The 12,815-nt window shown below is 41.4% G+C and overlaps 2 protein-coding genes across 2 annotated transcripts in view; both read left to right on the top strand.

Moving 5' to 3' along the window:
• The first annotated feature begins 909 nt into the window (after positions 1-909).
• LOC110053349 (ATP-binding cassette sub-family C member 4-like) lies at positions 910-11,779 on the top strand. Its single transcript, XM_020759574.2, has 7 exons — positions 910-1,040; positions 2,132-2,678; positions 4,509-4,891; positions 5,488-6,815; positions 7,941-8,511; positions 9,026-9,162; positions 10,156-11,779. The coding sequence occupies exons 2-7, from the start codon at positions 2,148-2,150 to the stop codon at positions 11,034-11,036; spliced, it is 3,831 nt and encodes a 1,276-aa protein (XP_020615233.2). The 5' UTR covers positions 910-1,040; positions 2,132-2,147; the 3' UTR covers positions 11,037-11,779.
• Positions 11,780-12,597: 818 nt separating this feature from the next.
• LOC110052657 (integrin beta-PS-like) overlaps positions 12,598-12,815 on the top strand; it is a 37,432-nt gene continuing 37,214 nt past the window's right edge. The window contains exon 1 of the mRNA XM_089284497.1: positions 12,598-12,731. Within this exon, the coding sequence (XP_089140623.1) occupies positions 12,708-12,731 (24 nt within the window). The 5' untranslated portion in view covers positions 12,598-12,707. The remainder of the gene's footprint in view (positions 12,732-12,815) is intronic.

Raw genomic sequence — 12,815 nt, 5'->3', positions numbered from 1 at the left:
GCATTTAGCGGTCATAGTTTCACGCGCCTTGCAGCCGCAAGACGACGAAATTCGCATATTCGATGTCCCGTGGACAGAAATCTTGAATTTTTTTTTAACTTCCCACATTGATTTTTTGTTCATTTTTGGACAATGTGGAGATGATTGTAAATATAATCTGTTTCTGTAAAGAAAAGTAGGGGTCACCGAACGTCCAAGATCGTTAAATCCAAGCAAAGCTATAGCAATGGCCATCTGCCCTATCATTGTTCATTTTAGTACTCAGCGCGCGCGCTCGATGCATGACGTGGCGTGTGAATTTGCGTGCGTGGTAAGGATGCGCAGAAACAATTAGCGCGAGCGTCCTTAATACATATGTTATTTGCCGGCTGGGAGGTCCGTATAATGAAAAACTGTGACCGAGGTCTTGAAAATGCTGCATATCTGAGACATTTGGCGGCTAATATTGCTTGCTCATTTGACGGTTGACGGTAAAAGTTTTGCGCTTTGACGGTTAATTTTTTGGCCATTTGACGGTTGACGGTTTACCCCACCGAGACTCTCTTTTGCGCATCAAGGCGGGCCACACTCCAGAGGGTGCAAAACCCAAGTTAACCCACTGGTGCGTAAAATTATAATCCGCGGGCTTATTAATGAATGCACCGACCTCTTATCGTATACGGTATAGCTAATTACCAGTTATATTTAGTTACATACGATTGGCAATCAGAAAAATCATTAGAGCTTCAACAGATACTACTATCACTAATTCGTCTGTATAAAATCTTGCTCTTACTTTGACCAACATTAAGGCGAAAGTCAATAAAATGAAAATAAATTCTGGCGGGAAAATAATGTATTCCTACTTGTAATGGAATTCAACTAAAGCAAAGAATAAAAAAGTCAGTTGGTCATTACACGCACCGGCGGTAATCAAGTCAGGTTATTACATTGCTATCAGAGAAAAACTAACTTTACCATCAGCATGCAGATTACCAATCTGCAAAACTACTTGTAGTTTCTTGCGTCATTGTGCATTTTGCCTCGATATTTACCTGCTGGTAAGTCTGAGTAAGTCGATAATTATTGGCGGTAAATTATAAATCTTGGTCAATATAAATAATCATATCGCGCTCGACTGAAGCTCACTAAACTCTGACAGGTTAACGTTGTGACAAGATCTAAAGTACAGCTGTCAATTTACTGTATATTTTATGACAGAATTTCGCCGTGATTATCAAGCGATTTGAGGCAGCGTCCACGCTTACGCTGAAGGAATTTGAAAACGCAGCTTTATTTCTACAGTTAGGCCTACCGTCCACACGAGTCAATCAAGAAAACGGAGCTTTTTGAGTTTTACTCAAACACAAACGCAATGATCGGTGATTGTTGCGTTTTCAAATTTCTCCGGCGTAGTGTGGCCATGAATGAAAAATATTTGATGCGTTTTCAAAGTGAAAACTCCGTTTTCAAATTCCTCCGGTGTAGAGGGTCGTACAGGGGTATTCTCGTGTTGCGTGATTAGCTGATTTTATTTTCCGTGAAACGTGAATTTAGGAAATTATGCTTCGTGATCCGTGACCTGAAGGTTTTGCGTGACCCGTGAAGAATTTGAATTATTAGCCGATTTTCGCGATTTCACCGTTCTGTTCTACGTGATTTTGAGACGCGAGTCTTCCGAATGGTTAGAGTCGTCTATGGAGAGTGACTTGGACATGCGATTCAGCAAAATTAGTGCGTGGAGCGCGTGGCGTGGAGTATGACAGTATTAGACAAACGTGATTCGTTAATTTAATTATAAATCTCTGCTACCATTGTTTAAGTTGTTAAGAGTGTCACTACAGCCGAACTGATTTCATACGGACACCATGGGGACAGAACGCGGTGCTGCGCTCGTGTAACAGAGCAATCCGTATTTCAGAAGTAAATATTGCATGAATTCTGGAGTCTTCGGGACCAAGTTCATGTATGTGAAGTAAAGGTATTTTGCAGTACTAGCCACAGGGTGTCTCAATGGTGTGATGGCTTTTACAGCTAACGGTTCATATTTTGGCTTTTTTTAATACTATTACGGCTTACAGTAATATACTAAGGCGGAGCTGCTCTTAAGTCTAATGAGATTAAGACAAACTGTTTTTTTCTCCGTTTAAAGATCTAGATGAGAAGTCATGGCAAAGGGTGGGTACAAGACCATCTCCACTGAAGACGATGAAGAAAAATCCAGCTTTGCCTCCCTTCTTTTGTTTACCTGGATGAACGTAATCTTTAAGACTGGAGGTGAACGAGCTTTAGAGCAGCATGACTTTTTGCCTCTTTCGAAAGCAAACTCCACTTGTCTGTTAACTGAACAGCTTGAAACAAGCTGGAGCCAGGAAAGAACTAACTGCAACACAAATGGAAAAAAACCGTCCCTATGGAAAAGCGTTCTAAAGATGGTCTCTATCAAAGACGTTTTCATAATTGTATTAACGACTGTTTTGTTTACGGTTTCTCGCCTTCTTCAGCCGCTGTTTCTTGGATATCTCGTCTCTACACTGATGGCAGCTGAATCACAACAAAGATATCTTCTTTACGTTTGTGCCTTGGCTATGTGCGTTAACGCCTTTGTCGGGTCCCTTGGTGTACATCAGTTTGATTACAGATGCGAAGTATTGGCTATCAAAATAAGCAGCGCTCTAAAAGGTTTAGTTTACTTTAAGGTAAGCATATCGTTAAATCCCCATTTAGTCGCAGACACGAGCAAGCTTATGTGACTGAGTAAGCGGGCTTGCCACTTTTTTTGTGACAATCCTGAATTGCCCGTGGAAACTAACGCAGTGAAACCTCCGCCCGTTCACACGTCCACTTTTGCCCTACAAACGAGGGCGTTTTAAGGACGGTGCCTACTTTTGTTATATAGTGCGCACACGTTCTGCGCATTACGCAAGGCATGGTTTAAGCGCCACGCGCGCGCTGGGTTGACATGACGCAATCAACTACGCTACCAAGTACACGACTAAACTGAAAGCAAAATTTTCCTACTGTGACCAAATCAAGTTTAATGAACCTGTACTTAAACCAGGAACACCAGAACAGCAGCATATCACTAACAACGAACTGTTAACGTCTTCCAGCTGAAAAACTAGCTGTTATCTGTCGAAAATTATCCTGAAATCCAACTGTAAACATGTACCTGCAGATGGCGTAGTGCGCGCGCAAAACAAGCGCGAGATACGCAAATGTTTGACTTACTGGGGAGGTGACAGGAAGAAATGTAACAGGCACCATAAAAAGTTTTAAAAAGGATCAATAACTTTAAAAAACGCGTGGTTACCCCTATATTTTATGTTATGAAATGGAAGTGGCAAGCCTATTCAGCAGGTGATTAGTTTCTGGTTGTGAGCAAAAGATATTTAGACTGTATTTTAGCTGAAACAGAGGAAGGCTGTCAGAGACGCTAAAAGTGCTGTTGCAACGATTTTGTTATTAAAAACATACCAAAAATGGTTTTTATGTTACCATTTACCATGTAGTTTTCAGATCTTTATAAACGTGTTTGCTTTTCTGTATGTAAAGGCGAATTCTAAAGGAAGCTGTGAAGAAATATCCTCTCCTTCTATTTTCAGAAAAATGCTGATGTCAGCATTTTTGTTGAGATTCGAGGCTAATTATCTCGAAAAAATGCGTGGCTACCCTCTTTTTTCTTTGTGGATTCCGATAGCCGTTGCAAAGATATACTTTTTCCGCAAGGTCCTAACCTGGCGCAAACACCTTTGTATTTAGTAAGCACCGTCCTTAAAGGTGTTGTCGTGCTTATTGAAGGGGATTTTTAAAATAAGAAAATGATTTCATAAGGCGCCGTTTTCGTAATAATAAAGTAGTAAAACTAGTATAGGTAGTCGTATGAATTCGAGTGCAGTTAAGGATTTATACCACGAGAGATATTTGATTTTTTTTTTAAATTGCACGATCGTAAGGCGAGTTCAATTTGAAATACAAATGTGGTATAGGGCTGCAAACGAAAATGGCTGCTGGTATGCGTAGGATCTGCCATTTGAAAGGAACTGCAATTTAAAAGAATTGTCAAATAACACGAGTAGTGTAAATCTTTAATTGCCGAGCTATAATGTAAATTTAGTCTGGTGTCCTCAGATAGGGGTTTTTGAACAGATTATAGGAATTACATGAGTAAAACTAATTTTAGGGTCCACGTCCGTTTATGGAGAAGTCCACTGAATAAACGTTCGTTGGAAGTAAATAGAAGGCGCTAATCTCGAAACCAGACCCAGTGTCCATTTTCCTAATAAAGGGTGTCCGCTTAACTGGGAACCTACTTAATAGGGGTTTCATTGTATACCCTATTCAGGATAGACTTTCTAAAGTAAGTCAAGGATAAAGAAAAGGTCGACTTGTGGCAAGTCTATATTCAGGACAGCGACGCTAAAAAAGCATACCTTAATTCACCGGTACGTCTCCGTACCCAGAGGGCGGGGGAGGGGGTGAGGAGAGGGGGGAGTGGTAAGTGACAACTGACAATTTTTTCCTTGCAGACACTACTTCTTAGCAAGAATTCATTACTGGAATTTACAACAGGTCGCGTCATTGACCTTATATCAAACGATGTTCAACGCCTGGAGCAAGAAGTTGTGAAGTTGATATTCGTAGAGTTTGCTGGCCTCCTAGAACTCGTGGCAGTCTCATTGTTACTTGTGTACTTCATTGGATGGCAGGCTCTTATGGGAGTCTTTTTTCTGTGTCTCCTTGTTCCATACTTTGCCGGCTTGTCTTTTGCCAGTGCTGAGCTGCGCTTACGCACTGCAGTAGTGTCCGACCAACGCATTTCCTTGATGAACCAGGTGGTTTCTGGAATTCGCGCCATTAAAACGCGCGCGTGGGAAGATGAGTACCGAGAAAAGATAAGTCACGTACGAAGGTAGGTTCACTGTAGGTAGGTAAAGTCTGCATACGAGCCAAGTATAGGAATATTTCTACTTACCCCTGGATGGGATGATAGTCCATCGCAGGGTTACCCCAGCATTAAATTCGCCGGTACCCATTTGCACACCTGGGTGGAGAGAGGCACTGTGAGAGAATAGTGTCCTTCCCAAGAACACAACACAATGTTCTCGGTCAGGGTTTGAATTCGGACTGCTCGATCCCGAATTGAGCGCACTAACCATGAGGCGACGAAATACGAAGGTTGGAAGACAAGAGATATGGTGGTTGAAACTAAGTTCATGCGGTGATTAAGCCATTTTATGTGGGAACCCCGGTTCGGCCTAGTCCACGTTGTTTTGCCGTTCTGATTTAGCTTTCTTTTCAAATTGCCAATCGGATAATTTACTTTTGAGATACGCTAAAATTCCAAATTGAGACCCTTTTAATAAGATCTACATTCCTAACGGCCTCGGTAGCTCTTTCATAATAATAAACCCTTTGTTTGGCACATTGATAGCAATGTGTGTCGTCACTGATATCTTTGCTATATTGCCTACGAAAAGTTACTCAAGATTGTATGCTTTCATTTAGAAATGAAATCAATGTCATTCGTGACAAGAGTACCGTTCTGTCAGGAGTTGCTGGCTTGGAGTACAGTTCAGTACCAATGGCGACCCTTGTGGCGGTGATAACTCTAGTATTGACCGGTCACACCCTCACGCTCGTGAATGCTTTCATGCTCCTCTGTTTTATTAATAGACTACGACAGTGCATTTGCTTTTACTTGGCGTACGGTTTTCTAGAAACATACGAAGCTTATGCTTCTCTCAGGAGAATAGAGGAATTTTTCCTTTCTGAAAATTTGCGAGGTACGTCAAGTGATCTTAGAAAAGCCGCAGCTAACGCAAAAAGAAACTCCAGGAAATTACGGAGTGGTCTTACGAAACATCCGAAGAAAACGGAAGAAGCTGACGAGACAAAAGCTCGGAAGAAACCGACAGCTCTAGCCGTTTCAGGTTTGACGTACAGAAAATTCAACCGGGAAGATGAATTTTTTCTGGAAAATATCGAATTAACCGCAGCGGCACAGAGTTTAACAGTCATCACTGGTCCAGTGGGCAGTGGAAAATCTACTCTTCTCTCGGCGATCGCTGGCGAGGTCTCAAACACAAGCGGAAAAATAGCCTTCCAAGGGACACTTGTGTATGTTCCCCAGACAGCTTGGGTCTTCTCTGGAACCATAAGAGAAAACGTTTTGTTTGGCCAACCATACGATGAACCCAAATACTCCAGAGTAATGGAAGCATGCGCCCTTACGGAAGACATCCAGCGGTTTCCTGAGTATGACCAAACAATTGTCGGAGAACGTGGTGAAGTTCTGAGTGGAGGTCAGCGGGCGAGAGTAGGTTTAGCACGCGCAGTTTACTCCGATGCGGACCTTTACTTGTTGGACGACCCATTGAGTGCTGTGGACTACAAAGTTGGCCAGCACATCTTTGAAAAATGCATCAAAGGCTTTTTGAGTGACAAAACATGCCTGCTGGTCTCTCATCAAGAACAACATATGAAAGAAGCCGATGAAGTGGTTATGTTTTACAGAGGCCGAGTGTTGAAAAAGGGAAGTTTTGCTGAGCTACAAGAACAAGGCATCCTGAACAAGACTGTTGATCCGCTCTATAAGAAAGTTCCGGAGGAGGAAAATAGCAACGAATTTGTTTGGGAGAATGAAACGGAAAGCGATGTTGCAGATAACTATGACAGCATGGCGGCGCTACCCAATGAGGCCAAGGGTCTGCAAATATCAGAAGAAGATCGCACCATCGGAGTGGTGTCATTTAAGCTTTATTGGAATTACTTCAGAAGCGGAGCACAAATATTGACGATCTTCGGGATAATGTCCTTGTGTGTAATTACTCAAGGTAAGCCGCAGTCGATATTCCCTGGTTATCAAGGTTCTCTTTCCGAGGCAAGTACTTATTTATTTACACCCAAAAGTAAAATACTCTAACGTTTCTGTTGTGTCTTTTGCCGCTATCTCTCCCCCGGACAGTTTTAGCTTTAGGCGCCTTCAAGTCCTTGACGCATCACCCATTGAGAAGTGTAGCAGCTCTCGTAAGCTTGTAATTCTTTACATTGTTAGCAGCTGTTATTGTTTTAGGGCTAGGTGCATTGTTTCTGTTGTTTGTTCCATTGTTCTCTCAAAGGGTAGCAAGCCATTCATGTGAGACCTTACGACAGCTGCTACATCACCCGACGCATTGCGCGTGTTCTGTCGTTTTGAACTCGACGAAAGGGAAAATGTGGGGTCCGTCCAAATATGTCTTTTTTATTTTATTTGTATAAAGCGTAAGCCGGACACTTTACTTTTGAACGAATGCACTGGAACCACAGACAGACCAAAATAATTTGGTAGTATTTAAAGGGTTAGGCTATTTTGAATTCCCATCTGCGTACAGCTGCAGTGAAATATTCAGGAGGGAGAGGTGACTCTATTGTTTTCGGGTATTAAAACACACCAGATAAATTTCATTTTAATTGAACACACTTTTATTCAACTTCTAGTTACTTTTGGCGGAGTAAATTCATGTATTTAACCCTATTACGCCTGGGCGTATCTGTTTGTACAACAAGACTTTAGGGGCATAAAGTGTCCCAGCCTAGGAAAGGAGTAACGTTCATGGTCATCAAACGTAGATAGTGGGCAAGCATCCTGCAGCAGTAAGAATGAGCGATATAGACTCATGATTAAAATTTCTTAAGTGCAAATTTCATAATAATGACCAAGTGCGCATTAATTATAAGATGGGGTGAAAATAGCAAAATTTAAATTTCAGGCAGTGTAGATAAATATATTAAAATATAAATGTTAAAAATTAGATGTAGGTATGTGTTTTCTTACCCATCTGGTGTCACTTATGACGTCATGCATGCATTTCAGTCTGCCGTCTTGAACCATTAAGTTCGATTATATATTACATTTTGAATCATATTTTATATGGACTGATAGAATCACCAAGAATAACCTTTTTGCCTTCTTATTATAGCGATGATAGTTTCTCCAGACGTGTGGCTCTCTCTTTTGACAAGAAAATCTCCAGACGATCAGAGAGACAAGACCAACCTTGCTATTTATGGCTGTCTGGTCGGTGCATCCTTCGTGTTTGCCATCTTACGAGCGTATGGATTCCTTCTCGTTTCTCTGAAATGCTCTGAGCGTCTTCACGACAAAATGGTTGTAGCTATTCTGCAAGCTCCGGTTCTTTTCTTTGATTCAAACCCCGTGGGAAGAATCCTCAATCGATTTTCTAAAGATATAGGTTGCGTAGATGAGCTGCTCCCCAAAACATTTCTGTTTTCAATCCAGTTGGTGTTGCTAGTGATTGCATCAATTCTTGTCCCAGTTGTCACAAATCCTTGGCTTCTACTCGCTGTCGTTCCAACGACTGTGGCAGTCGTGTACATCTCCAAGTATTACTTGAAGACGGCCAGAGAGCTGAAGAGGTTGGAGTCGATATGCCGTAGCCCAGTCTTCTCTCACCTTTCTGAGACTCTCAATGGACTGGACACGATTCGGACAAGAGGCAGACAAAAAGATTTCGTGGATCAGTTTTATAGGTACGTTGGTAAACTACTTTTAGCAAATAACTCGGTAAGGTATTGAGGTACTCCCGGAAATGTTAGGTCGGGTTATATGCGGCCTAATGCCTAAAAGTCGGCCTATTTAAGAACGAGATTTGTCATTTTTCAATACCCTATTACTATTCCATACCTGGCCCAGAGTTCGATGACTTCACGTTTGAGAGCTCTAAAATGTTTCATTAGAAATGGCCTCCATTTGCAAACACATATCAGAATGGCCCCAAGTTCCCAACACTAATGTGAGTGAGAAGAAAATTAGACTCTTCTAAACAGCATCACCTAAATCCGGAGTAAGGGCGATAAACCCACCAAGACACTTGTTTGAAAACCGAGACTTTGACTGGGAGTCTAACGATTTTGGACCCCCTCTCCCTCTTGAGCAACTGAGACTAACTTCGAACCACGCAATGGTAGAACAGCAATGATTTGGATTTTGAGGTCTTTGTGCAAGTAGGTAAATTATCTAAAGACTGTGCATTTCTTCCTCCAGATATCAAGATGTTCATAACCAGTCAAATATTATGGTGATGGCCAGTGGGAGATGGCTTGGTGTTCGCTTGGATCTTCTAGCTTCCCTGTTAATTGGTTCAGTTGCTTTGGCGGCAGTTTTCATGTCTCAAGATGCTGGTTGGTATAAGTACACTTACTAATTTATGGGTCAGTTTACTACATGTGGCGCATAAGTCTTGGAGGGGTTTCCGTAATCAAGGGATCGTTTAAAAGTTGACATGATAGGCCCCTCTCCTCCCAAACTGGGAGGGAGAGGGGTTGTTGTTTGTCAAGCCTCATAACGCTGACCTTGCAATCTGGCGTAGTTGAACATGCAAGATGTCTGTAATAATGCTTTTCAGCCTTCGTAGAAGCTATGAAGACAAGTTATCGGGAACTCTGCGATTTCTATTCTTTTCTATCTAGTCTTTCTTGTTTCTTCTCGTCAAACACGCACTTTACACCTATTTTCTCCATCCCTTCAGTAGCTTCGTATTATTTGCATCCTTATAGAATCAATTATACCATTGTCATTGAGTCTCCCTGGCCCCATTTGTTACGATATTTGGACCCTGTGGGTGTTCAATTGCGATTCTTATAAGTAAAAACTGGATACCTCTCATCAAGTTGAATTTTGTTGTCGATACAATTAATTGGTAATTTGACTTTATGTAGTGCGGGCCGTAAATTGTTCACCTCCAAGCAAGAGACAATAAGGGGGCGACAGATTCCCTGCACCCTATAATTATTATATGTTTCTCTCTCCAAGTACTATCTATTATCATTCGACGCATTTTTTCTGCATTTTGACCTGCAAATAGCTACCTACAAATAATGGTCTGTACATGTGTAGTACCGTCTAAACATGTTTTGCTGCAAATGATATTCAGCTCATGCGCAATTGAAACCGCGCTTTTGTGTGACAAAATGGCGGATCGCTTCCCTGAGCTGCCAGACAGAATTAAATCTAAAATAAACTTAGTGATAATGATAAAGCAATTCGGTTGAACTCGGTTATCGCAAAATATTGTGATTTGCCAGTGTAATTAATCTGCTCGCGACAAATCTCGACATTTTTCTCAACCTCGTCCAATAATTGTTTTAAAATTATTTGTCATTTGTTTTACTCAGCTTCAGCAGGCCTTGCACTTGTTTACGCCATTCAGACTGTGTCTCAGACTCAATACGCTACCAGAAAAGCCTCGGACGTCGAGAACCTAATGACGTCGGTTGAACGAGTTATGACGTACACCGAACTTGAATCTGAGCCAGGACACAAAGTGAAAAGGCTTCCCCCGGATCACTGGCCAAGCGAAGGAAATATCACATTCCAAGATGTATCTTTGATTTACTATCCGGGAGGTCCTCAAGTTCTGAGGAGAATCAATCTTAACATTAAAGCAGGAGCAAAGGTCGGTGTTGCAGGGCGCACTGGGGCCGGGAAGTCATCTTTTGTGGCAGCTCTTATGCGCATGCCAGACGCGGAAGGAGAGATAATGGTGGACGGGATTCGAATGAAAGAGATCAATCTACGAGAGGCGCGACGATGTATATCCGTTCTTGGTCAAAGCCCAGTTCTCTTTAGTGGATCGTTAAGAAAAAATCTCGATCTTGCGGAGCAGTTTCAAGACGTAGATTTATGGAGAGCTTTAGAAGATGTGCAACTGAAAGAACTGGTAGAGAGTTTTGAGGGACAGCTTGATCACGAGCTGCTGGAACATGGCGCAAATGTCAGTGTGGGAGAACGACAGCTGGTTTGCTTGGCGCGCGTGCTTTTGCAACGAAGCAAGATCATCGTTTTGGATGAGCCTACCTCACATGTTGACCCAGAAACAGAAAAAACAATCTGGAACGTAGTGCGTGAGAAATTAAAGGATTCCACAGTGATCATTATAGCTCATCGTTTGAACACAATCAAAGACTGTGACATGATTTTGGTTTTAAAAAATGGGGAGGTTGATGAATTTGATAGATTTGATTCTCTAATGAATATCGAAGACAGAACATTATGAAGTGCCTATGATGAAATTGTTGGGGAGTTTTTAAACACACTTAATTAGTGGGACGCCATTGAAACCAGCTCAGATATTTGGTCAGAATAACTTAAAACATCACAGGTTTCGTAACCACATTTTTAGGTAAACTACGGGCAAAACCTAATTATCATCGACGGCTAACCGTAAACACGAAAACCTAAGAGTTATTCAGCTATAGTAATCGGAGTGCTCTTCGGGCTGTGCAAGTCTACAGATCTGTAGTCTGCTTACACTCCTGCTAGCCTGTTTAGGGTTAGTTGCGGTGATTTCATTTCAATTTTATCGGTTACAGTGTTTCGTTCGTATCGTCATGGACGTTTGGTTTCTTTGTTTCGGTGATATATTTCCATTTCTACGGCATCATGATCCACCACGAGGGGCCTGACCTTTTAAAAAACAAACTCCTATTTTTCAAGAAAAACAAACTCCCATTTTTTTTTAAAATAAACTCCCATTTTCAAAAACCAAACTCCCATTTTCAAAAAAACAAATTCTCATTTCAGAAAGAATACTCCCATTTTCAAGAAAAAACATCCATTTTTAGAAAAAAACTTCAATTTTTTTTTAAAAGAAACTCTCATTTTCGGAACATTAACTACCATTTTTTCGAAAAAGAAACTCCCAGTTGTAATAAGTGGATGTCCGTTTGGAGCTTCCGTATCAAACAGCCATTTCCAAGCTAGCTTTAAACTGAATCGGTGCAAAAAAAGAAAAACAAATTGTCTGCATGGCAAATACTTCAATTCGGCTGAAAATATATACGAAACTCAAGCAAAGACGACACAACGCAGAATTTGACTTGAATTAAATCAATATTTCGGCTGTCCAGCCTTCTAACAAAATATTTTATACGCATGTGTTTCAAAGAGTAGTTACTGTGAAATATTGTGTAATAGAGCGTTTCACTCTCGTGGCCAGCAGCCATGCAAATTTATTGGAACAAAAGAAAGTGCTTACATAAGAAAAGAGTTCAACTCCCTCAGGATCGGTTTAGTACACTAACATGGCCGCGGCCGCCGTTTTATTGTTTTGGGACATCAATATGGCTACCATGACGTAACGTGAAACCGCTCTATGCATAAGTAGGAAGAATTGACAGGCCGCTGACATGTCAGTTGAGTAGCTGGCTGGCTTTCATCACGGACGCTTAAGCCACAAGGTTCAAGCGTCTTAACTCGGATAATAAGGATAGCTTCTCTGGCTTTACGATTAGAATCTCTAGTAGCCTGTTCTCGCCGGCTACCCCATTTCTAACCGAACGCCGGGAACAAGCTATAACTCTATTTTCTCAAGAGGAATGTTCAACATGTATGCATCTGTTCAATTACATTTTTATAGATAGACGATCAGGGCATAAGTCATGCCAAAACATGTCCTTAAAAAGTTGTCTCGTGTTTTTTAAATGATTTTACTTGTGCTTGCAAGAAGACAATAAATGTTTGAATTTTTTAATATAAAAATTAAAGCTGTTGCAGCTACCAGGCGCCAAGCAATTTGTTTGACAAGGTCAAATATAGATTCCATCAGATGACCAAGGAAACTTATGCTGCCGTCTAAGGTCACGACGGCTGTCACAGCTAAGGAAGAGAAATAGTACAACAACACCGGGCAATAACATTGCAAAAGAAGAAATTCCCGTCATTTTCGATGCTTGAGCTGTACTTATCAAAGGTAAGGAAGATATACTGCACTAGCTTAGTAAGGAACTACGCACGACTTGGTATGTTCCTCTCAGGCTCACGGTTGACTTAACCA

This window comes from Orbicella faveolata, unplaced genomic scaffold, assembly GCF_042242905.1.
Source record: "Orbicella faveolata isolate gen_17 unplaced genomic scaffold, um_ofav_v1 contig_13, whole genome shotgun sequence".
Lineage (NCBI taxonomy): Eukaryota > Metazoa > Cnidaria > Anthozoa > Scleractinia > Merulinidae > Orbicella > Orbicella faveolata.
The sequence above is the reverse complement of the archived record's forward strand: the minus strand, read 5'-3'. Positions and strand labels throughout refer to the sequence as shown.

Bases quoted from the DNA above. Each gene is read 5' to 3' on its own strand.
- LOC110053349 (XM_020759574.2), top strand. From the start codon at position 2,148: ATGGCAAAGGGTGGGTACAAGACCATCTCCACTGAAGACGATGAAGAA. The intron at 8,512-9,025 runs GTACGTTGGTAA...TTCTTCCTCCAG, and splicing joins TTCGTGGATCAGTTTTATAG to ATATCAAGATGTTCATAACC. The intron at 9,163-10,155 runs GTTGGTATAAGT...TGTTTTACTCAG, and splicing joins TTTCATGTCTCAAGATGCTG to CTTCAGCAGGCCTTGCACTT.